The 25,066-nt window shown below is 46.5% G+C and overlaps 1 protein-coding gene and 1 pseudogene across 4 annotated transcripts in view; one reads left to right on the top strand and one right to left on the bottom strand.

Annotated features, from left to right (window-relative positions):
* Positions 1-25,066, top strand: part of LOC144792108 (myoferlin-like) — a 2,487,894-nt gene that overhangs the window by 1,292,048 nt on the left and 1,170,780 nt on the right. For all 4 annotated transcript variants that reach the window (XR_013602508.1, XR_013602509.1, XM_078666979.1 and 1 more), the window contains exon 14: positions 9,744-9,812. Coding sequence is in view for 2 of the 4 variants with exons in the window: in XM_078666979.1 (XP_078523105.1) it covers positions 9,744-9,812 (69 nt within the window). In the remaining 2 variants the exon portion in view is untranslated. The remainder of the gene's footprint in view (positions 1-9,743; positions 9,813-25,066) is intronic.
* LOC144792110 (centromere protein X pseudogene) lies at positions 1,878-2,267 on the bottom strand (annotated as a pseudogene).

The following is a 25,066-nucleotide window of genomic DNA, read 5'->3' as shown; positions in this document are numbered from 1 at the left end:
AAGTCAGTAGAGTTTCACCTCAAAAAAGCGCAGGGTGCCTAGGGATATCGCCCGCCAGAGGCGTGAGATCGTGTCGCGAGTGCAAGAGAGGGTGTACATGTTCAGAGAGGAGGAGGGGTCAGGTCGATCGAGGCAGGGCAGAGTGAGGCAGGTGTCTTCTTTGGGACAATGGTAGTGGCCAGGATTTCTGGGATCAGGTGAAGCAGGTCGCTCCTCTGGTGTAGTGATTGGTACAAGTTCATCCCTGGGATAGACTTTGAGGCTGAAGGCTTTCTCCTTCACAGCCGATGAAAGGAACTTCCTACTTCTGTAGCGCTCTAGACCCTGCATTTTTATCATAATGCTAGTGATTTGCTTCTGAAGGGTGCAAGTTTGAAAATATAACAATAGGCAAAAGGATACCCAATGTCTGGGGTATGTGACCTAGGAGGTTAATGTCCCAGCTGCTGTGCCTAAAAATGTCAGGTGTATACCACATGTGGAAGGGTGCCCTGGGGGGTACATTTTAGTATGTTGCTGTATTTATGGGCGCTCTGGCACAAGATGCCAAGTCTGTCCCAGGAGTGTGAAGATTGGAGAAAGGGGCTGTATTTGGAGGTGCCCCTCTGAAAAGGACAACCCTGCACCATATCTAGGTGAGGGACTAGGATGCTGAGGTTAGAGTGGTGTGCTAAACCTGAAGATGCAAAGCCTCTCTCTATTGTGCAATGGATGTTGTAGGGGGCTTTAATTAGGGTGTTTTATGCCTGATGGTGCCAGGCTTAAATCAAAACTGCCCAGTGAAGTAACCAAACGTTTACTAGCAGGGGGTTATAAAACTCCCAAATAAATAAACAATGGAACTAAAGAAAGAGGCAGACATTAAGTGAGACAGTCAAAAATAGGATACAGGGAGTATGCGATGTTCACTATGCTGTGAAACCGAAAGTGAACATACTACTTTCAGGCAAGCAGATGCCCTATGGGGGACTGTCTGTTTGCTTTCTCTTCAGAACTGACTTACCTGTTGGTGATTTTAAAATGCTCAGAGGCATAATCCTTCAAAGCGAGGCAGCAAGCAAGGCAAACAGCAGTAGTGAAGAAGTGCCACACTACCAAAAGGTAGTAGTATGCAGGAGCTTTGGGCACGCAAATTTCGCAGCACTTCCTGCCATCTATGGTGCTGTCCACTTCATTGGTGGCACGTCAGTGGTAACATTCCTATATGCTAATTGGCTGCTGGTCTCTATTCCAAAAGCCCCATTTGAAATGGGTGAAGAACAGGCTCGCAGCGCCCATTGGACTTAAAGGGCTTGTCCCCCTCCCCCCCTCCCCTCCTGCGTCTGTGGGTGGCAGCCCGGGATGAGACAGCTTCGTAGGGTCACACACAGCCGCACCTGAGTACTTCACAGGTTTTTTTGTTTTTTTTGAGGACATAAGACGTTTATTTAGAAATACTGTGCTGAAGAGCAAGCATGGCTGCAAGCTTAAAAGGACAAAGAGGAAGTCCGTGGCTTTGTGCGGGAAAAAAGCAGGACAGTTTGCCACCAGTAGAGGGGAGGGGAGGTCTGGACTGGCCCAAATTGGGAATGTAAGGTGAGCTAACTTAAAAGAGGGCAGTTTGGAGTGAAGCAGCAAGTGGCACAGCAAGCGAGTAAGGGACGCTCTGCGCTGAGTGGGCAGAGGGAATAGAAGGGTCCGCTGGTGGCCCCAATGCAGGGCAGTGTGGATAAAAGAGGAGTATTCAGCTGGTTTAAGTGTGTCCGAGAGGCGCTGAGCTGGAACTTGCAGTGCAGTATGGATCAGGTAGCAAAACAACACCCACATGAGCCTCTTGCTAACGTGAAAGGGATATGAACCAATGGGTGGTTCTACCTGATGTGGTATAGGGCGGGGAGGGGAGGTTTCATTCTGGCTCACTCTTCCTGTAGCGGCAGCCCTTCTTGACACAACAGGCACTTTGGAACACTGCGAAGTCTGAACCCTGGAGAACAAGGTGAAAGTGAAGCACTGCCATAGAATAAAGAAGTGCTGTATCCTTAAAAATCCAGAAGCAGCTGCGGTAGCACCTTCTCCAGATGTTCAATGTAAACAATTGGCACCTCCTCTGCTTCAGCGTGTCTTGTTGTCCGAGCGGCTGCCTCTCGGACGAAAACTTTCAGCATCTCAGACATCAGAAGCAGAGCGTCATTACTGACTCGAATTTTATCATCTTTGAAATTGAGCTGTAGTAGCTTATTCACGGTCTCCTTTTTGAACTTGGTCCCCTCTTCGTTTTCGCGCTCCATCTCCTGTTTTGCTAGTCTCCGCTCCTCCTCACGCACCAAAGTTTCTTGCCAACAAATGTATTTTATTGCACCTATATAAAAAACCGGAAAGGTCTTCGAGACTCCTATATTCCCTGCTAATTTGATGTTTACATCACCGAATGAAGGTGGGATATTTCAACATTATTTCTGAATAGTCTGCCCTCCTTTTCACCTGTTTTGCTGTCTCTTCACAGGTCCTTTAAAGACCTTTTGCTTGTTAATTAGGCTTTGATGGTCTTCACCCCTTCTTAGGGCCCCTGCAGCTCCACTCTGCCTCTCCGTCGTGGGAAACAATGAAAGGTGAAATTTTATGGTGGAGTGCGCGCCCCCCCTGAGATGGCGCGCCCCTCAGTTTGAATAACTCTGCCTTAGGGTCTTTACACAGAACTAGTCAAAGTCTCCCTATGTTGAAAGACGTGATGAGACATGCAGATAAGATTTTTAAGGACCCTGTTTGGACCCATATTTTAACACCCAGGGTTGATGAGAAATACAAACCATCACCCCTCTGATCCTGTTTTTATTAAAGGTCAGCTTCCTTTAGATTCTATGTTATTTTTCTAATGCTCGTAAAAGAGCGAACTCACAGACCTCTGGGGCTGCACCTTCCCCATATAAAGAATCTAAATTAATTGACGCATCCGGTAAAAGTGTAGCTTCTTAAGCCGCTAATCACTGGCGCTTTGGCAACACGCAGGGCCTGCTAGGTATGACAGGACACACTGGGATTGAGATAGAAGGCCTCCCAGACTAACACAACAAAAAGGCACAAGCGCTAGTCCAAGAAGGGAAACTCATTTCTAATTCTTCTATTACATGTGCTCTTGATGCTGCTGACACTGCAGCAAGAGAAGTTAACACCAGCATTCTCTTACGTTGGCATGCCCGGCTTAGGATTGCAGGTTTTAAGCCAGAAGTCAAGCAGTCTATTTTAAATACTCCCTTTGACAAGCAGCATCTTTTCGGACCTCAGGTTGATGAGGCTTTAGAAAAGATGAAAAAAGACACAGACATGGCAAAATCCATGGGAGCACTTCAGTCAATGTCAAACAGAGGCTCCTTTCACTGCTCGTTTTATAGAGGAGGGTCCAAAAGTACATCCTTGGACCCTAACGCTTCCTCATATGAGTTCAACACGCAACCCTTCCCTCTGGAGGCTTCTATGGAGGAGGGTACAGAGGAAACAATTTTAAAGGTAGGGGTAAGAGCACACCAAAGTGTGACTAGCCTATATACCCCCACCCTAACACTTGCCGGGGAAGACTTCAACAATTTCTCCCCATTTGGCAATCCATAACATCAGACAAATGGGTGGTAGACATTATCCAACATGGTTATTACCTGGAGCTCACCATCAATCCTCCCAATATTCCACCTCACACTCACAAACTCTCATCAGAGCACCTGCAGTTCCTCAACCAAGAGGTACAAGCTGTTTTAACAAAAGGAGCTTTAGAACCTGTTCCATTACAGTACCAAGGTTCAGGGATGTACTCTCTGTACTTTCTAACCCCCAGAAAGGATGGCCCCTTAAGACCAATTTTGGATCTAAGGACGTTAAATCTGTACATACTTTCAGATCATTTCCACATGGTCACGCTTTAACAAGTGCTTCCACAGCTACAGCAAAGCGATTTTATGTCCACACTGGACATAAAAGACGCATACTTTCACATTCCGGTTCACCCAGCACGTCGCAAATATCTCAGATTTGTGATAGCAGGAAAACAATATCAATTCAAAGTACTCCCATTTGGAGTTACTACTGCCCCCAGAGTGTTCACAAAATGTCTAGCAGTAGTGGCAGCACATCTCAGAAGACAACAGATTAATGTCTTCCCATAGACAACTGGCTCATCAAAGCCAGCACACACCAAAAGTGTTTACAAAACACTCAGAATACATTTGACCTACTCAACCAATTGGGTTTCACGGTAAATGTGCTGAAGTCTCATCTTCAGCCTTCACAAATGCAGTCCTATTTGGGAGTGACTCTAAACAGTTGCACAGGTCTAGCCTCTCCCAATGCAGCCAAAATTTGAAATAGTCAAAGTCAGCTACTACAGTTTCAGGCCAATTACTATTTAGCTGTCAGCCGCACCCATCGCTCTCTGCAGTGATGGAACACATACAACTTATCAAAAAGGCAGCCCTACATCGACCCTTTTCCAAAGAACGTGCGAACAGCAGGCGCATCTCTAACAGGTTGGGGTGTCCATCTTCACAAGTTGACAGTTCAAGGCCAGTGGGACTACAGGTCCGAAACTCTTCACACCAACTATCTAAAGCTTCTAGCAGTGTATCTAGCACTGAAAGCTTTTCAGTCTCACCTCATAGGGAAAGTTGTCCTAGTCCGCATGGACAATATGACAGCAATATACTATGTACAAAAAAAGGGGGGAGGGACATTCTCGGAAACTGTCATGCCTCTCTCAGACCATTTGGCATTGGGCAATTCATCACAGAGTTCAGCTTCTGTCAGAGCACCTTCCAGGAGTGAGCAATCAAATTGCTGACATCCTAAGCAGAAGGCGGCAACAAATATACGAGTTAGAACTTCACCCCCAGGTTTTCCTTCCATACTTTGAAGAATGGGGATTCCCACAAATAGATCTGTTCATCACAGTAGACAACTCAAAATTCTCAAACTTCACCATCAGATTCCCATACCATCTATCCAAAGGCAATGCCCTATGGATGAATTGGTCAGGGATATTTGCCTACACTATTCTGCCTCTCCTTCCATTTCTGGTTCGGAGGCTCAGGCAAACATCCCTCACACTGATTCTAGTGTCTCCCACGTGGGCCCATCAGCCGTGGTTCACAACACTCTTAGAACTGTCAGTAGTTCCACATCAAAACCTGCATCTCAATTCCAGCCTTCTCACGCAGAACCATGGAGAAGTCAGACACCCAAACCCCAAGGAGCTCAATCTAGCGATTTGGCTCCTGAAGTCATAGTGGTTGGCTATCTCAACTTGCCACCAGAGTGTATAACTAATCTTAAGGAAGCAACAAAGCCTACTACCACAGCATGTTATGCAGCAAAATGGAAAAGACCTGTTATATATTGTATCAACAACAATATTGATCCACTAGATGTCTCTACTCAAAATATCATTTGTTACCTTCTGCATTTGCAGCATGCTGGTCTAGCCTACACTTCAATTCGATTGCATCTTGCGGCAGTAGCCGCATATTGTCAGAACAGGCAACATCTATTGTTGTTCTAAGTTCCAGTAATAAAAGCATTTATGGAGGGTCTTAAACAAGTAATACCACCTAGGGTACCTCCAGCACCAGTTTGGAATCTGAACATTATGCTTATATAGCTAATGGGTCCACCTTTTGAGCTATTACACAACTGTCCACTACAGTTTCTTTCATGGAAATGCCTTCCTCATTGCGATCACTTCGTTGAGGGGAGTTGGTGAGCTACAAGCATTAACCTTAGAAGAACCCTTCTTTCAACTTCATAAAGACAGAGTAGTTCTTCGCACAAACCCAAAATGCCTTCCCAAAGTGGTTTCTGCTTTTCATATCAACCAATCAGTTGAGTTGCCTGTGTTCTTTCCTCAACCTGAATCCATAGCAGAAAGAGCTCTTCATACTCTTGATGTCAGAAGAGCGTATTGTAATATATTGAAAGAACAAACGTTTTTTGTAAAACAAAACAATTGTTTGTTGCATTTGCTACACCTCACAAAGGCAATCCGATCTCTAAATCTGGTATTGCAAGATGGATTGTTAAATGCATTCAAACTTGCTACGCTAAAGCTTAACCCCTTCAGTGCTAATGACAAGGGTAACTCGTCATGGAGTTTCCATTGATTTCAATGGAAAGTGCATGCGGAGCCATAAAACACCTTAGCATCCAAGTGGTTAAAGAATGTTATCTATACCTTCTAGGGCAAATTCCGCTCCTAAAATAGGAGTGTCTGTGGGCTTTTTAGGTAACATCTCTATAGCTGACATTTGAAAGGCAGCAACATGGTCCCCACCACACACATTTCCCAAACACTACTGTGTGCATGTGTTAGCAAGTCAACATGCCAATGCAGGGCAAGCAGTGCTAAAAACACTTTTTAAAACAGCTGCAATATCTACTGGCTAGCCCCGCTGCGGGAAATCAATCTAACAATAGAGTCGAAGCCCATGTGCACTATCACTGAAATGAGGAGCCACCTTACCTTTTGACTAGGAAAGACTTCTTCAAAGAACAACAACTTGTAAACATCCAGACCCAATACTAGATGGCAGGAGTATGCAAAGTATGTGAATCCACAGCTCTACATGCCGATAACAGATGCTTATTGAGTAAGTAGCATAATCCATCTGGACGTTTGGGTCCGTGAGAATCTTGGGAGGCTCATAGGAGCGCCAAGTAAAAAATAGAGAGTTCTGATTGACCCAGGATCTTTTTTTTCCTTTGGGTCAATTCGCTGACGTGGATGTCAGACTCCTGTGGTAGTGAGCGCCCTGATTGGCTACCGCAATATCAGAAAAATGTTGCTGGCAGCCATTACAGGACTCAGAGACTTAGTATCCTGCCCTGAAGTTTGAAAACAAAAAACCAATAAAAGGGGACAGGATAGGGATACCCTGCCCCCTAAAGCTTCTTGCAGGGGGCCCAGAGTGGACCCCCAAACCCAAGCCATTATAGGCCCTGTGGAGCCTACCCCCAGGGTTGAAGTATGCACAAATGGGAGGGGGGAGTGCATGGCACCCTCTTCCTGAGCCTTCAAAGGCCCTTGGGAGTCCATTCCACGACCCAATTATACCACATCCCCAGGGACCGGATAAAATACTGTGTCCCGGGGAGGCCACCCATGAGCCGCAGCAGTTTCCCTGCCTGCACCAGCGCAGGTAGGGAAACTTGTTTTTGCCCCACCTTGTGGAATCAGACATGAAATCTGTTTCCCTGCCTGCCCTGATGTTGACATGGAAAAATATCAACATATCAAAAGATTGCTTCTGTCCTGAGAGAGCAGGATAAATATCTGCTTCTTCCGGGCAGGAGCAAGGCTAGCTCCAGCAGCATGCGTGGATCCGGTTGGGCCAGTGGGGCTCCTGGGTCTCCCCCGTGGCCCCTGCCGTTGTGCATACAGTTGCCCCTGAAGGACACTGGAGCACCCATCTTGCGGGCCTCGGCGTGGGATTCCTGGGGCCAAAATGGGACTGTAAAATAACGAGAGCCCTGGTGCATGGTGTCCCCATGGCCTAATGAGGCTCTGGCAGGGGGCTACGTGGCCCCCCTCTCCTTTAAAAAAGAAAAAACCCTGGGGAGTGCTCCTTCAGAACCTAATAAGGCTATGTGGCTCTCCTCATCTTTAAAATACATAAGGCCGTAGAGTATGGGGTCCCCAAGGCCTAATGAGGCTCGGGGAGATGGGGACTGTGCGGGCTCCTCCCTCTTTTTATTATATTTGGCCACATGGGATGAGGTCTCGTCGGACCAAGAAAATGTGGGGTGGTAGGCCACATGGCCCCTGTTTAATTTGTTTTTGTGTATTTGGCCCAGGTGATGTGGTCCCCGGGGCTTATAAAGGCTCAGGGAGAGAAGAAGCATGTCCTCCTCTGATTAATTGTATTTGGTCCCAGTGAATAGGGTCCCTTCGCCCGTCAAGGGTTGGTAGGGAGCTGCACGCCCCTCTCCCCTTAACATATATGTTTTGGCCCCAGGGAATGAGGCCCTCGGTCCCGACAGCCAACCCTATATTGCACACGGCAAAGGCTGGGCGTGATGTGGGATTGGCAGTCTGCTGGGTGTTTGGCCACAGTGCCTGGCGGCAGGCCAAGCCCTATGATGAGCCCCTGCTGTGCCGGGCCAAAAGCTGTGCACAGCGTGTGGGTGGTTGCCTGGGGGAGTTGGAAGCAGGGCCTGGCTGCAACACAAGCCCTGCGGCCAACCCCATGCCATGTACAACAAAAGGCCATTAGGGTGGCTGCCTGCAGGGTTGTTGGTTGCCTCCAGGTGAGGTGGTCACAAAGCCTGGCCGCAAAGTATTCACATATTACATCTCTCATTTCATGTTCTATAACATCATTTATGACATCACTGATGACCACTGAGAGGTCATAAACAGTGAATGGCGGGGGTGCAAGTTACTTTTATAGTTCAAAACAATGTTGTCCCTGACATATTAACCTAACTATAACTAACATTAATAATATTTACTTGGCCAGACATACGCATATACGTAATGTATAAATATGTAATGGTGTTATAAACATTACAGTTTCAGTATTTTTTTATTAATATTTAAAAACATTGTTATATTACTGTAGAAAGCATAGTCATTTACATAATTACTGGTAACTACCTAAAATTATATTTACATACCCTGATGTATGAGTATGTATTCTTATACAGAGAAGTATAAACCCATATGTATGAATACATACTATGACATACATGTATATGTAAATCATAGGCATACATTTATTGTGTTATACATAGTAGATCTTATTTTAAATGTGTATGTATTCATGTGTGTGTGTGTATGTGTATATTTATACACACACACGCACATATATATATATATATATATATATATATATATATATATATATATATATATATATACTTACACACAAAGAGGAAAAGGAGGATGTAAAATTCTATATCAGAACAACAACCTCTCAAGTAATAATGCGAGTAATTTTAAAAATGCCCTGACCCACTAATAGTGGGCACAGGGCTTGCTACAACATGTAGGAGTTAAGCATAGATTAATTTGCAATGAGCTTGCTGATGAAGGGGAATTTGAGTGATGAGCATATAGTTGGTGTAATCTACAGGATCTATCTAGAGTATGCTCCATTAGGAGTGATAGAAACTGGCCTGTCCTGAGATATTCTGGAAAGATGCCTTGCGTGATGAAGGCATTTATAATGATGGACAGGGGTGTTAGAACTTCCTCAGGGAGAGCTTTGATGAAGGACTAGGGTAATACATCATCTTCATAGGAAGTGGCTTTGAGGGAATTGAGTTTGTCAGCAAGATCTCACTCATTTTCCCTTTCTAGAGACGCATTTCCTGAACATTTTTATGTTCCACTGCCTGAAACCAATTACCAAATGTTAGTGATCAAAATCCATAGTAATGTGATTTAAGACTCATTGAGCTTCACTCACTGCCATTGTAATACCCTAACTTAGTATGCATTGATCACATTTTCTGTATCACATATGGAGTAGCTTAGTCTAGAAATATGTTAGCATTTCCTGGTAGTTGCTGGTGTATGGGTTAAGAATAACTGATTGAAGGGAGTTACAAGTACAAGAACTGCTGGCAGAAGGTCAAGCTGTTGAAAGATAAAGTCTCGAGGCAGACTTAAGGACAGCAGAGGGTTGTGTAGGGGGAGGAGGACATGTGATCTTGTGTGAAATGGGATGGCAGAAGGTATATTTGTTGCTTCCATGAAGGCTGATACTACAAGTTTCTATTCCCAGCTCAAAACCAGAGTATCTCCAAGAAATGCCAATCCAGAGTGGAACCAATCCTTAAGCTTCCCGCTCCAGGTAAGGAGTGTAACTTTGCCTGTACACAAATTCAAAAAGAGAGTTAACACATGTGCTACCCTTACCCTTTATAGTGTTCAGTTTCTCCAACCCTTGACAAAAACTTGATTTCAAATAGATGTTGTTAGCAGATGTTGCATCTTTTGTTTATTGCTCTGTACAAGAATCACCTATCAAGAGTCGATTCAAGAAGAGAGTAGAGCATGGAAAAGTGTTGCATCACAGCATGATGTAAGTGTAGCGTGCTAGTGCACTTCCGTGGTTCTCATAATATTTCATTACATGGAAAGTGACTCCGAATTCACCTGGGGAGTGTCCTGGTAATCCTCATTACAGTGTTTTCCTGTAGGGAATCTCCATTGATATGTAACAACAACAAGAGAGGAAGGGTTCAGGGACACTCCTATACCCCAGTCAAAATATCAATACAACAACGAAGGAGTGACTTAAACCAAACAAAATGGGACATAGACAGAGCACGTGGATGTGTAGAAAAGGAAAAGAAAATCACAGTGATTTTTTATAAAACCCTCACTCACCCAACTATTGGGTGACATGCTTCATCATCGGGTTGTTCACCGGGTATGCCAAGTGCATGCCCGGTGTGCTACTACACCTGCGACTGCAGTGGAGCTGGTGACTAGAATAAAAGCAGTGCAAAAAGTGATAGTGAAAATAAGGTGTCAAAATCAGAATAAAAATGCGTGTTCCAACCTGTACCCAATTTTAATAAAGGTTGAAGCATGCACAAGATAAAAAGAAGTGGCGGACAAGTTTGATAATAAATTTGAATCAAAGTGTCCTGTTTTAATCGGTCATGTGGTCAACATGTTTCTGCTCATGGTGGCCTTTTAGCCGAGCATTCTTCAGGACCAACCTGTGACACTGGGCGGTATACGCGCGCTAAGGCGTACCCTAACCTCAGTGTACTCAAAAATAGAAAGAACTCACGGTTATTCACCGGATTACCCTGGAGTTTCAAGGGTGTTGTAATCTGTGTGGTGGGGAGACAAAGAAAATCGGACCAAACATATGATCACATACATGAAATAATGCATAGGTTCCTTTTTCCCACAACTTTAATTTATCACACACCACCAAGTTACGTGCTCATCAGGAAGATCTTTGTCTATTTTTTTATATATTTAAAAAAACTCACATCAAGTAGGGTTAGTTTGTATATTTTGGTCGGGTTACCAAGGAAAGTTCCCTCTTCACTCTCACCAACCAACCTTTTTATAGTGCGTCAACATGAACGCTTTTTTTAAAAAACTGTGTTAGTAACAATCTTTACCACACAGTGTGACTGAATAAAGTAACACTAACACCACATTGGGTTTACAAGGAATTGTGCAAAGTTAAAAATATATCTACATATTTCAAACCACATCACTCGCGCAGAAAGCCTGGGAGGAGTTTACAAAAAGGAGGAAACACAAAACTATTCATAATTACGTGAAAGTGCAGTGACTTCACTTCATAGGTCGGTGGGGCGGGATTTCTTCACTCCGGAAAAAACTAATGGAGGGAAACGAACGGCGTTGTTATGAGCCGTCTATACTGGTAGAGTGGATAAGCGATGGCTATAAACAAGGTCTATTTTCCACTCACCTGCATTCCGGAGACTCCCCGCATATCAACCTCTACAAGGCTCTGCCACCGCCTGAATAGTAAAGGCAGTCAGACTCTGATCGGGTGTTATCGCGGTACCTAACCCACGTGACCATTCCGCCAAATGGTTGCTAGCGTCCTGGATGACGTCAGGCGTATGGGTTTGTTTATTGCAGGATTTAAAGGGGAAGTGTTCGCCAGGACCGGGGCATGAAAACTTTATCAGTTACCAATGCCTGGACAGTCTTCCATGCTCACAATTAGTTATAATATCAATCTCTCACTGAGGAAGTTGGTTACAGTAACGCGCCCCAACCTCTCAGTAACAGAGCGACACCCGACACTATATTCTCAGTAATCATGAGTAGTGGAGCACTCGTAAATTGCTGGAGCCCATTCAGTATGATAAAGAAGGGAGGGAAACATCATTTCATATGGACTAACGATGCCTTACACTACCCCAGGGGATATTATCGTTCAGTCCCTGTAGATGTGTCGAAAGGCGATACACCCATCGTTGCTCCTTCTCAAATAGTGATTCCTGTGTCATCATGGCAGTCCCTATTTGTTCCACTACAGTCCATCTAATGTCATCTGGGCTAAGATTCATTGCTTTGTAGTGTGTTGTAAGTTTTGTCATCTCCTTTTGACACCTGACATTACTGCGATGTTCAGTAATTCTTAGTTTTATCCGTCTTGTGGTCATTCCCACATAACGTAGTCCACAGGGACAGGTTATGAGGTAGACCACGTTTGCGGAGTTACAATTGGTGTGCTGTCTTAAATGCCACGTTTTATTAGGTTCTAGAGACAGGGTTTTGGTGGCCGATGTTAGGTGACATACACTACACCCCCCACAAGGATAGTGGCCTAAGATTGGTGGGAGCCCCCACGCATTAAGCAGTGTATTTGCCGATTGTGACATTGTCTTGGTCGGTCGTGTGTGGACTAACGAGTCCCTCAAGCTTCTTGCTCTCCGATAGGAGAAGAGGGGTTTTTCCCACTTATGATTGTTACTCGTGAGGATCGACCAATGTCTGTTGATGCATCTGCTAACAGTGTTGGACAGACTGTTATACGTTGTGACGCATGTCAGGGGAATTTCATTATTTTCAGGCTTGGGATATTCCTCAAGTAGGGCCTCACGTTGTTGATTTTTGGCCCGTTTGCAGCTTTTTGTCAGAATTTTTTGAGGATAACCCCGTGCCCGGAGTTTCTCTGATAGTTGTCCCGCTTGATGATTAAAATCTACAGTCTCGCTGCAGTTACGCCTCAAGCGTAAAAACTGCCCATATGGGAGATTCTCCCTAAGTGGTCGAGGGTGGAAACTGTTGAAATGTAAAAGATTATTCTTAGATGTGGGTTTTTGATAGTTTTCTGTTTTGAGATGGCACACCGGGCATGCACTTGGCATACCCGATGAACAACCCGATGATGAAGCATGTCACCCAATAGTTGGGTGAGTGAGGGTTTTATAAAAAATCACTGTGATTTTCTTTTCCTTTTCTACACATCCACGTGCTCTGTCTATGTCCCATTTTGTTTGGTTTAAGTCACTCCTTCGTTGTTGTATTAATCTCCATTGATAATCATAAGCACTGAGCAGTCCCACACACGTGTGGGATCGTGGGGCATTTCTTTAAAATATATCTTCCTTTATGTTTCATTTTTGCCTTACTTCAGGAAGGCCAAATCGTATACAACAATGAACATTTTTGCAACCTGTAAAATAGGCTGAATTGGCTAGTTTCTTTATTTTACTTTTAAATAGACCAAAACAATATTGAATAATAGAAAAGTTACTAGAAATAAGTAACATTACCTAAAACCTTAATCACAAACCTTTTTTTTGTTTTTTTTGTTAAGGAAATGGAGTTGAAGGACAAATCCAGGACAATGTATAAGTATAGGGCCCACCGCCTTCCAGTATCCCATCATGAACAGTAGGTAGCTACTACCTCAGTTCTGTTTTTCCAGCTTCTGTTTACAGGATGTTGGACAGGGGTGGGTGTAACTCGCATAATTCCATGTAGCATAATCACACATAATTACCTAAGACTTCTTCAAGATTAATTTGCTTTTAGCACTATTTCTTTACGCACAAATGCCCCCTCATGTCCAAAATGGAGTCAGGGATGCATTTTGCGGGGAAAAAAAAGAGCTAATGCGAACACACAAAGTAAGCAGGCACTCACTAAATCTGCTGTTAATTTAAGACTTTCATCCAACTTCCTGCTGGCATTTAGTGCTAATTTCTTAGCACAAAATGCACCCTTGCATCCGAAATGGGCGCGAGAATGCATGTTGCTCTAGGAAACAGCACTCCATGCAGTAGAACATGAATCAAACACGGCCGCTCACTCTCGGTAAATGTGCTCTTGTGGTAGAATTTTTCCCCAAATTACTCTTAAGTATGCGAGCTGGAGTTATTGTGTTATTATCAGTAATTCTGTCTCGAAGAGTTACGCAGAATTACCAAAATTACTCCAGTTATTCCAGGCATAATCGAAATTCTGCCTAGGGCTAATGTTGGAGCATTGAGCTCGGCTCGACCTTTTTGGGTTTGTTTTCACATGAAGCTATTCAGATTTTGTTAAGAGCAACTTCACTCTACATCTTTTCACCTTTAGAGTGTTTATTAATTGTTTTGTGGCAGGAAATGTACGCTCTCCGTTGCAAAAATATGCCATCTTTATTTGCAAAGTGTCTTGATTGTGGCGGGAAAAAAAGGCAAAATCAGATCCCCTTGATCTATGTATGCTTTGCTTCCCTGATAGTCACATCCCAGACATATGTCATGATTTCAGGACCTTTTTAAGGGGCACCCTGAAGAACAGTGAGAAGAATCGTCTGCATGGAAACGAGGAGCTACTCAGGAAGCAGAGGGCACTATGTGAAGGAGCTGGGACATCACATGAGCAAGGAGAGACACAGTCCACTACCACAACACCCTGCTTAAAAGGTACAGACCGACCGACCAATGCTAATGACGAATCTGTTTGCAACTGCTCAGTGCTTGAGAACGTTTGAGAAGACGTAAGTGGTATACTCTCAGATGTTCTCTCATTGAAGACCAAAACATGTTTTTGCTGGATTTTTTTGTTAACAGATATTCACTTAAGCTGCTGATTCCAAACCCTCAGCAGAGCTTCTTTTTAATATTGTCCTTTTAGCCAGAGGAGACATCTGTGTACTGGCTTCAACCCAGCCTATTTGTAGTCCATAACGGTTTGAAATCAGTAGACAACATATGTAACTTAGACCTGTAATATTATGCCAGCAACAGAACAAATAACTTATGATCGAGCTATAAATCATCTCATGTGGAAATTTAAAATCGGGAAATGTCGAACTGATATAATCCAGCATAAATCTGTACATACTTGGACCGGTCAGCAAACTCATACTCCAGATCACCAAGGGTAGCCTCCTTAGAGAAATATACATCTGATGGCGAAAGTGGACCAACAATAAAAACGAAAGCTGCACCATCAAAGCTACAAAAGAATGACATGCCACTACTACCTCATCTATGGTCTACGAGATAAGGGAAACGTAAAACTTGACGCTGTGGGATGAAAGGTGTGTGGAACGTTTGCCAATAATATGAAGACTGAAAGTGCTTCTGGCCTTCTGGGCTGATATGACCAATCTTTATGGGGCTTCCTTCAACAATTTGTTGACAATCTGCCAAGAAATCGTACAGAAGACTAAACTGAAATTTTGAATGAGGGCATGATGGTGTCTAATAAAGTTATCAATGCAGCTGTAGACTCTTTATCTGCTGGCTGCACATGGATACTGTAGTAGATTGGCTTTTAGCAGATATTCTTCGCTAAGACTAACGCCCTCAAGCATGAATCGCAACACTTCTACAACTCTTATAATCAGTGATTCTACTCACATAGGTTCAGACGCATCAGAGACCCCAAGATCACCAACAGTAGCAACACAGGTCTTTCCTCTAAAAAAAACTGAATGAAGAGATTTAAACCATAACAAAGGTGTTACCAAAAGGCAGTTGAAATCACCTATTAGTTGCTGCAGGTAAACTTTCCGAAGGGTCAAAACAACAAGTCGCTACTTCATTCTCTTCAGTTACCTACTCCAGTGGGGAAGGGGGAGCATTTCCAACTACCTTGAAGAGTATAGTTCCAGCACAAAAGACACAAAGGGACTGAATATTGTTCAGAATGCCTACTGTATAAGATTCTCCTATCATCAAGCAGCTATACCACCAAAGAAGTCATGCACTCAACATCTGGAAACCCTTCAACAACAAGAACTGTGCTCCTGCAGAAGCAAACCGTGGGGGCCATACCTCTTTCCCAGAAAGGAATGGGAAGTTATTCTTGTAATATTTGGTAAATAAGATTGGCCCAAAGAGCATATTCAGACGCATTCTGATTCTAAAATTGGCAAACACACCGATACAGAGGGAAAAGTTCAGGATGCTAGCATTACATCAGTTTTGCTCCATAGATCTTAAAGAAAACATGTTAAAACCTCCCACTCCACTTCAGGCTCTTCACAGAGATCTCCATCTTCTATCTCTGGAGCCTCAGCTCTTAAGGAATCTTCAAGGTTTTTTTTTTTTTAATTAAATTTTGTATTTGTTTGTACAAGTAATACACTGCTATTCAGCCAACGACCCGGAGGCAGGCAGCCTAAGAAGAAATGTCAGGAACGCGAAGTGCGGTAACGCCTTCACATACTTGCACATTGCCTTCGTGTTTAAATTCTATAACAAACCACAGAACCAAACTAGAGGCGTTTCACATATAACATTGGTCTTTCCTAGAGCTGATGCCTACTGTTGCGTCAATATTTCCGTCCTCAACTACCCTGCCCGGGGGTACGGGGACCAGACAACATCCGCGTGATTCACAGCACAGCCAAACTTCCCCATCCAATCGCACGACTCACACCCAGGCTCGCCCGGTGTCACACTGCCCCTCCTCTACCCCGTTCACACACTACTCCCCAAATCAGTGTCAACATCCAGTACTGTGTACGTGATATCCTAGGCCATCCTACCCACACATCCCCGGTATTACTCCCCCCTCTCCGCCCCATCCAACCAGGTCGTCAGCGGCTGCCAGATGTCTATCGGTCTGGATCGCTGCGGCATAGGTTCCCAATATGCTGTCAATTGGTCTCTACAGTACATGGCCGCATTTAACCATCCCTTGACTGCCGGTGGGGACCTCTGTTTCCAGTGTACGGCGATCTGTCTCTTCGCTAGCAGAAGTAGAAGGGCAACCAGTTTCCTAGAGTCACAGGGTATATTCATCACGAAACCAAGGAGGGCCACAAGGGGGTCAGGGTCCATTTCAACTCCCACTATCATACCTATCTTTGTAAAGACTTCCATCCAGTATGCATGCACAGTGTCGCATTCCCACGTTAGGTGGTAGAATGTGGCGTCAACGGTTTCATACCTCCAGCAACTAGTGTCGGATAGTAGGCCCATTTTAAATTATTGTGTGGGTGTGCGGTACGTTCTATGTAAGAAATTAAAATGTATTAATCTAAGTCTGTAGTTAGGTGACAGGTATTCAAGCTGGGTACAGCAGAACGCCCATTGCTTCTCGGTTATGTTGATACCTGTCTCCGCCTCCAAACATCGTCTTGAGTCCGGCTGCAGGACCGGAGCCGTGTCCTGCGTGATCCTGTAGAATCGTGTAATCAGTTTGCTAGGCAAGCTGTTGGCTAATATGTCTTCCAGAGCCGACAACGTTGGTGGCACAGCAGGGAACATTGGGTATCTAGCCTTACATGCCGCTCTCAATTGGTAATAAAGGAGTAGTTCCGATGCTGTTGGCACCTCGGAGTCGCACATGTCCTGCAAAGACACGAACGTGTCATCCGGGTATAGATCACTAGCCTTCGTCATCCCGCATTTACGTGCCCTTTCCGATATTGCCTTGTCCATTAGTGGCTCCAGAAGCGGGTTGCCACCCAGCGGCATGGATGGGGCATATAATTCAGCCAATCTTGCCCGCTTCGCTATACCCTTCCAGGCCTATCTTACCGTTTCGTCCGTGTCTATGTCCATCGGTGATCGTTTGAATTTGTGGTATAGAGAAGTCGCTAAGGGGGTGGGTGCCGCCACATCTGTTTCAATCGCCACATGTGGCTGGTACGGTACCGGATGTTGCCAATAGTGTAAGTATTGGGCTTGTGTACTGTATGCATATAATTCAAAATCAGGCGCCGCGAGCCCGCCCTGTCGGAAGGGAAGCGTCAGCAATTTCCAGGCTACTCTTGGTTGCTTTCCCGCCCAAACCAATTCCAGGAGTGCAGAGCGGATTCGCCGGAAGAGGGAGAGCGTGAGTGGCAGGGGAATGTTCGCAAAGAGGTATAGAAATTTCGGTAGAATTACCAATTTTGTGATGGCAATGCGGCCCGTCAAGGACATTGGTAGGACTTTCCATTTTTTAACTTTGCACTCGAGCCACTCAACTGCTACGCCATAGTTTGACAGCCATGTTTCCTGTATCGCGCGACTGATTCTGATACCTAGGTATTTAACTTCGTCTGTCACCCATTCTATAGGGAATTCGGTCTGGCATCTGGCTGTGTCGTCAGTAAGAGGCGGCATAGTTGATTTGGACCAGTTTATGTTTATGCCGGTTAAGCCGCTATACCTCACTAGTTCGTGCATCAGAGGGTCAAAATTTTCGGCCGGGTTACGCATATATATAGTTATGTCGTCCGCGTACAAGGACACAAGCAGCCCTCTAGACGTAAAACCTATACTCCGATTTCCATTCCAGGGAGTTCAATGCCTTCGTGGCATCCAGTAGGGCAGCAGCTGCTTGTACCTTGGGGTCTAGATAATGTAAAAGGCCAAATAATGTACGCAAATTATGGGAAGTCGACCTGCCCGCTACAAATCCTGATTGATCCGACAGTGCTATCTGGGGCAGCATCGGCGTCAGCCTGTCGGCCAGTAGCTTCGCGTAAATCTTAGCATCAAGATTTATTAAGGAAAGCGGACGATATGAGTCCGGGCTGGTCGGGTCTTTATCGGGTTTGAGCAGTGTGATTATCAATGGCTTCTCTGAGTGATGGCGGCAGTGACCCCGTCTCAATCGCTTCCATATACACCTTATGAAGCCTGGGCGCAATTAGGTCAGCGTACTCCTTATAGAATGCCGCAGTGAGGCCATCCGGGCCCGGTGCTTTGCCCGCCGGCATACCTGCTATGGCCACCCGTATGTCTTCGGTCGTAATCGGCAGGTCCATATACTCCCTTGCCCCGTTATTGAACCACGCCAAAGCTATAGTGTCAAGATAATCAGTGATTGCCTTATCTTCTGGCATCACCTTGGAGGCGTACAGTGTTTCATAATATTCTGTCATTGTACGCAATACGTCTGGTGGTGTTCTAGCCGTATTCCCAGCTTCGTCTTTTAGCTCCATGATATATTCCGCACCCCTAGGTTTGCGCAGCATGTTGGCTAAGGTCCTTCCCGCGCGGTCCCCCTCTCCATAACGTCTAGCCTGAGCATATTTAGTAAGGAATTTCACTTCTCTGTCTGCTTCCTCCTTATATTGGGTGAGCTTCGCTCTGAAGTCAGCGCGGGCCCTATCAGTGGGCGCCGTGAGCAGAGTGGCTTCCAGGGCAGCGAGCTCTCTTTCCAGTCTATCTAGTGTGTGTCCAATAGAGCGCAGCACGCCTGTTTTGAGCGCCATGCAGTGACCTCTAGTGACCACCTTGCAGGCCTCCCAAAGCGTACCCGGCGAGTCCACAGACCCTTCATTTAGTTCAAAGTATTCTGATATCTTAGTACGTAGCTCTTCCCTAAATACCTGGTCCAAGAGTGCATGCGAGGGGAATCTCCAGCTAAATGGTTGTACATATTGTGTCGGTGTGGCAAGCGTCACCCCCACTGGCGCATGGTCAGATATGGATCGCGGCAGGTGCGTTGCCTCCAGGACAGAGGCATGAAGGTCTCTAGACAGTAGCCAGTAATCCAGACGTGACCAGGCAGCTCTGTGTGCAGTAATACATGTGCCCGTGCCCCCGGGTGTAGGAACCTCCAGGAGTCTACCAGTGCCGCTTCGGAAATAATGTCACTCAGTTTTTCAGCCGCCTTCGGGTGGTGCTCCCGTGTTGTACCCTGTCTGTCTAGTGTGTCGGAGAGGACCACATTGTAATCACCCCCCCACAATATCGCAGTTGAGCCAAATGCCTGCATTTTGTGCCACAGCTCGCCGAAGAATTCAGGATTGTCATCATTCGGGCCGTATACATTCACCAGCAACACTTGCACTCCACACAACGTACCCTGGAGCATTATATACCTCCCATCCGGATCCTTGACAACAGTATGCGTTCTCCAATGCAATCCTCTGTGGATTAAAACCGCTACCCCACGTGCATAGTTCGAGTAGGATGCATGTTCTATCTCTCCCCACCTAGTGTGTTTGAGCATCGATGCAGTAGTGGCTGTTAAATGGGTTTCCTGCAACAGGCATATGTCAGCATGTTTACGTATCAGATAAGAGTGTATCAGCCTCGCCTTCCGTTTATCATTCATGCCCCTTATATTCCAAGATAAGCATTGTATAGACGTCATAGCTGCCTCTGTGTGTGCGCAAGTCTGCATGCTCGTAGCATAATGCCATCTGTGAGCATCGTTGGTCTCCTTACCAGGTGGGCAGACAGCACGTGGAACCCTGGGGCCTGCATTGTTTGGGAGCGCCCGAGCAGGGCCCATCCCGTATCAATCGAGTGCGCAGTCTTCCCCGACCGTACCCAAAGCAAGCATCTCTCAATCCGATCGCACACAGTAAGCATTGTGGTGTTGCTAAACCAATTACACAATAGTGACCAATTCAGTAAAAAGCCTCCGCAAAGTGACATAGACAAGCAAAACACCCAAATCCCAAGCCCTCCCTCCCCTCCTGCTCCAACCCCCCAATCAGGTTGTGCATATACCCCCCATCCCCCCTTCCAACCAGTTTCAATTAACCTTAACATTAATCTCGTTATCCAGTTTGTGGGACTCATCCCATAGGGTACGCAGGAAAGCGCCATCTAACCCCGCGCTTGTGACAGGGTGATCGGGCGCTGGCCTGACTATGCCAGCTCTAGGACCCCACGCCACCCATATGTGAATGCAGCAGTGTGGCCACGCATTAAAGCCCAAGGAGGCCAATCATATACAGTGCGGACAGCAACGTTTGGAGTCTCGATAAGAAATATGGCCCATTCAATTTACCCAACCGCTACCAGTGTCACCCAGTGTCACTCAATGTCACTTAGCTGCTCAGTCGCGGTCGAGTCTTCTGGTTCCGTTTGTCGTTTCTGCTCTCTGATGAGTTGTTTAGCATATTTCAGTGCCGCTTTCGCATCGACAAAAAAGGTGGGATGGCCTGGGCCTTGTACTCTCAACTTTGCCGGGTATATTAGGGAGTATTTCGTGCCGGACTGTTGGAACACCTTCTTTGCCGGTAGGAACTCCCGTCGAGCCGCCTGTACCTGGAGGGTGAAGTCAGGGTACATAGTAATCCGATTTCCTATATATTGTAAGTCCGCCATGCCACGTGCCAGTCGCAAGATCGTGTCGCGGTCTCTGTAATTGAGGATGCGCGCCAATATGGGTCTTGGCGGTGCTCCCGGTTTGGGCTTGGGCCCTAGAGATCTGTGCGCCCTTTCCACAAGGAACATCGGCGATAGTTCTTCTCCAAAGATGTCCCTCATCATTTGTTCAACGTAGCGTTCCATGTTTGCTATGTCCGTGGATTCCGCAACCCCCGTGATGCGGACGTTGTTGCGGCGCGATCTTGCTTCCAAATCCTCATTTTTCTGTTGAATCAGGGCCAGCACTTTATTCATGCCCCGCACTTTTCTGTCGAGGTCCGTTTGGCTTTCTTCCGTTTCAGTTACGCATGTCTCTAGCACTCCAACTCTGCCCTCCTGTTTGTCCATCCTCTTCGTCATGCTGTCCATACGCGCAGGCAGGGCATCCATTTTAGTATCAATCCCCTGCAAGCTCGTCTTGAGATCCTGGAACATGGATCGGATGTCTTCCGCCGGCAATCTGTCCTGTTCACCTCCCGTTGCCTCCTGTTCAGGCTGGTCCGAGTTTGACGATTTCTGCTTTGATTTATCGAACGTGAGTTTCGGTTGCCGTGTATCGGGTTTACCCATGATGGCTCCCGGGCACGATGCGTGTGGGTAACCGTGTGGGGAAGCTGGTGCACCGCGCTGTTGCTGGTGCTGCGTGAGCAAGTGCTCCGAAGTGTTGTCGCTCAGCGGAGTACCCAGGGATCAGATTTAACTCCGTCTCGTGTGGCGTGGAGCAATAAGGACAGTTTCTATGTGTTAGCGCTCGCTCAGGACCGCTGCACTCCGGGGCTTAGGATCCGCTCCGGTGAAGGGGTACAGGTATGCTGATCATTGATTATTGTCCCTGGTAGCACTCACGCGGTCGAATGGGGGCAACGCAGTGATATTTGGGACCTGTGTTGCTGGTCATGGGGCCTCCGTCAGCCCAGCCTGTCCCCTGCTCCCGATCCCAATCCAAGATGGCGGTTCGCGGCGTCGTCTTCACCACGTCGTTTCGTTCCGATGTCATGGCTGCGCGTGTGAGGCCTCGGACAGTGTCCAACTCCAGGTGTGATGGCCAATCCGGCCCGTTCCCTCAGAGGTAGGGTCCTACTAGCGCCAGCAGAGGCTTACTTGTAGTGCGCTGCCAGATGCATGGCGACCATCCCACATCCGCAGCGCTTTGACTTCAGCAGCCTTCCGATTCCCTGCTGGCTCGCCACTTTCCCAGTGATTGCTCCCGCGAGGAGTGGTGGTTGTGTGGGCGCCGTCACCTTGAGCTCCCAGGCGAGCGACTTTGCGCCTGTGATATTGCGCCCGCAGCCGGTCGCCCAAATCAGGTGGCGTTCCGTTGCGAGCTTGCTGTGTTTCTACCGGCTACCACGTCTCTCCGCCGGTCGCGCCGCCACTCGAGCTCCCGGCCTCCGGCGCCTCACGAGGCCCCACCGCGGCTGCAGATCCGGCCGCCCCGCACTCTCGGATATTGGGCAATTCTCCACAACGAGGGCCACGCAGGGCTATGCGGGCGCTCTCAGCTGTCTGTAGGGTCCGTGGGGTCCGAGCTGCAGCATCAGATTATGCGGGTAAATGTCGGATTATTGTGCCCAATCGGCGGAGCTGCGGAATTAGGCAGCCATTCCGCTCGGCAGCCAAGCCACGCCCCCCAAGGAATCTTCAAGGTTAACCGTGAGTGAGAGCTCTTCTGTCTCCTCACGTGTGACTACCATCTCAACTTCTACTTCTTCTTCGACGGCTATGATCTCTACTACAGCCATCACCTCTCCTATCCTGTCTACTAGAATCTGCATTGTGGCTAAAAGAACTCTCGTCGACGACAGCCTCGTCGACGAAGAAGCACTCGTTGACAAAGAAGTCCTCATCGACGAAGTCATCTACTGTACCGTCGATGACCGTCTCGTCAACGAAGAAGCAAGGTTCATCGACGAGGAGCCCGTCGAGTCCATCGACGGCGGTCCTGTCGATGTCGATTCCATCGACGACGAATCCTTCATCGTCGACCCCGTTGACGATGAACCTGTCGTCGACGACTGTGACACCATTATCACCGCTGTCATCAAGACCAATAGATACTGCTTCAGTTAAGCCTTTAACTGCGAAACAGGCTTTTTCTACCCCCACTTTCTTCAAAGACCTTTCCATTGGTATCATATCAGAAACAGCAAGAATCTTACATCTCGCCACTTATGCCCTCTCATCTCCTAGAGACTTATGCTGATGACGAAGAGGAGGATTTTGAGGATGATGACAATGAGGGAGCTTTTAGAATAGTTTACCATCCCTCAGAATTAAATATTAAATGCCAGGAGGATGATGAAGAAGAGGATACTTATTCCGGGCATTACTATCAGGAGGACATTGTAGTGCCTCATCATGCAGAATACCGGAGACGGTCTCAGGTTTCGGAGGCCAGTCATTTACCACCAAGCCTCATCCAAGATTTACAGGCTATGCTGGCTGACTATAAACAACGTTTTCCACCTCAACAGGTCGTGCCTTCAGCCCAACCTGCTGTTCCCGTTCCTCAACCTGAGGTTCCACCGCCCAGGTCTCCGATCACGGAAACTCCGCAACCTGCTTTGCCTACACAGACCCCGAACACTTCTTCGGATGAAGAAGTAGAGGAAGGAGAGTTACCTAATAATCCTCCGTTGGATCCGTTGGATGACTATGTTATTCCCATGCCATCTCCACCAACCCCACAACCTTCAGACTCACCGCCTGAAGACATAGGTGGATTCCATAATCTCATGCAGCGAGCTGCAACTAGATTTCAATTGCCGGTGACAGTGGAGCAGACAGAATGTTTTCTTCATGATTTTAAAGAAGAAACTAGGAAGGTGTCAAGAGCCATTCCTATTATAGATTATATCTGGAAGGTGTCAAAGTGATGAAAAACCCTGCTTCTGTGCCGGCCGTATTATCAAGGATTGATAAAAAATATTGCTCTCCTCTCACTAACCCTGCATGCCTCATTGGTCACCCGTAAAAAAAAATTCTACCATGGCTGCTGCCTCGATCAGAGCTGCAAATTCTTTGGCAATTATAGGGCGCTATGATCGCTATGATCGCCAAATGTGGTTCGAGATGGCTGGTATGATTAATCTCATCCCAGAGGATAAAAGGCAAGAGGCACGCAAGATCTTAATGGAGGGGGAACGTGCAGCTGCAGAAACCATCGACTGCGCTTTGGATATTGCAAATTCGAACTTTAGACAGCTGGTAGGAGCTGCAGTTCTCAGACGACAGGGCTGGCTAAAGGCTGCCACCTTTAGGCCCGAAGTCCAACTAAAGATATGGGACATGGCTTATGACGGAGAGTCTCTATTTGGGAAAAACATCGACGAGGCTCTCCAGGCAATCAAGACGGATACTGACAGCGCAAGATCCCTAGGTTCATTACAGTATAAGAGAGGATCTTTTAGAGGTGCTAAAGGACGTGGATACTCCTCTAGAGGAAACTACTACCAACAAGGCAGACAATATCAGCCTCAGTACCAGCAAAATAATCAGTCTTTTTATCGCCATTCCGGAACAGCTAGTTTCTCTCGCCAAGGTGGACGAAAGCGCACAAACAATCAAGAGCGAGACACTCACAGAAAACAGTGAGATCAGCTAGGCGCCAACCTTATTTCCTTCCCTCCCTGTGGGTGCGAAGATATCTGCCTTTCAAGAACAGTGGCAGCGGATTACATCCGATCAGTGGGTACTGGTCTTAGTTCAACATGGTCACACCCTGGAGTTTGTCACCAAACCTCCAATAACTCCGCCCCGGTGTCCCCCTCCCCCTCATCTTCACTTATTGTTCAATGAAGTTCATTCAATGCTCCTCAAGAACGCTGTAGAAAAAGTTCCAGTACATCAGAGGCGGACAGGCTTCTATTCCCGTTTTTTCCTCATAAAAAAGAAATCGGGGGAATGGCGACCGATCCTGGACCTGCGTAATCTCAACAGATATCTCAAGAAGCAGGGTTTCCGCATGGTCACTCTTTCGGAAATTTTTAATTGCCTCAACGAGGGAGATTTTATGGTTTCTTTGGACATGGAAGACGCATACTTCCAC

The sequence above is a fragment of the Lissotriton helveticus genome, chromosome 11, assembly GCF_964261635.1.
Source record: "Lissotriton helveticus chromosome 11, aLisHel1.1, whole genome shotgun sequence".
NCBI lineage: Eukaryota > Metazoa > Chordata > Amphibia > Caudata > Salamandridae > Lissotriton > Lissotriton helveticus.
This window is presented reverse-complemented; position numbering and strand designations above follow the sequence as displayed.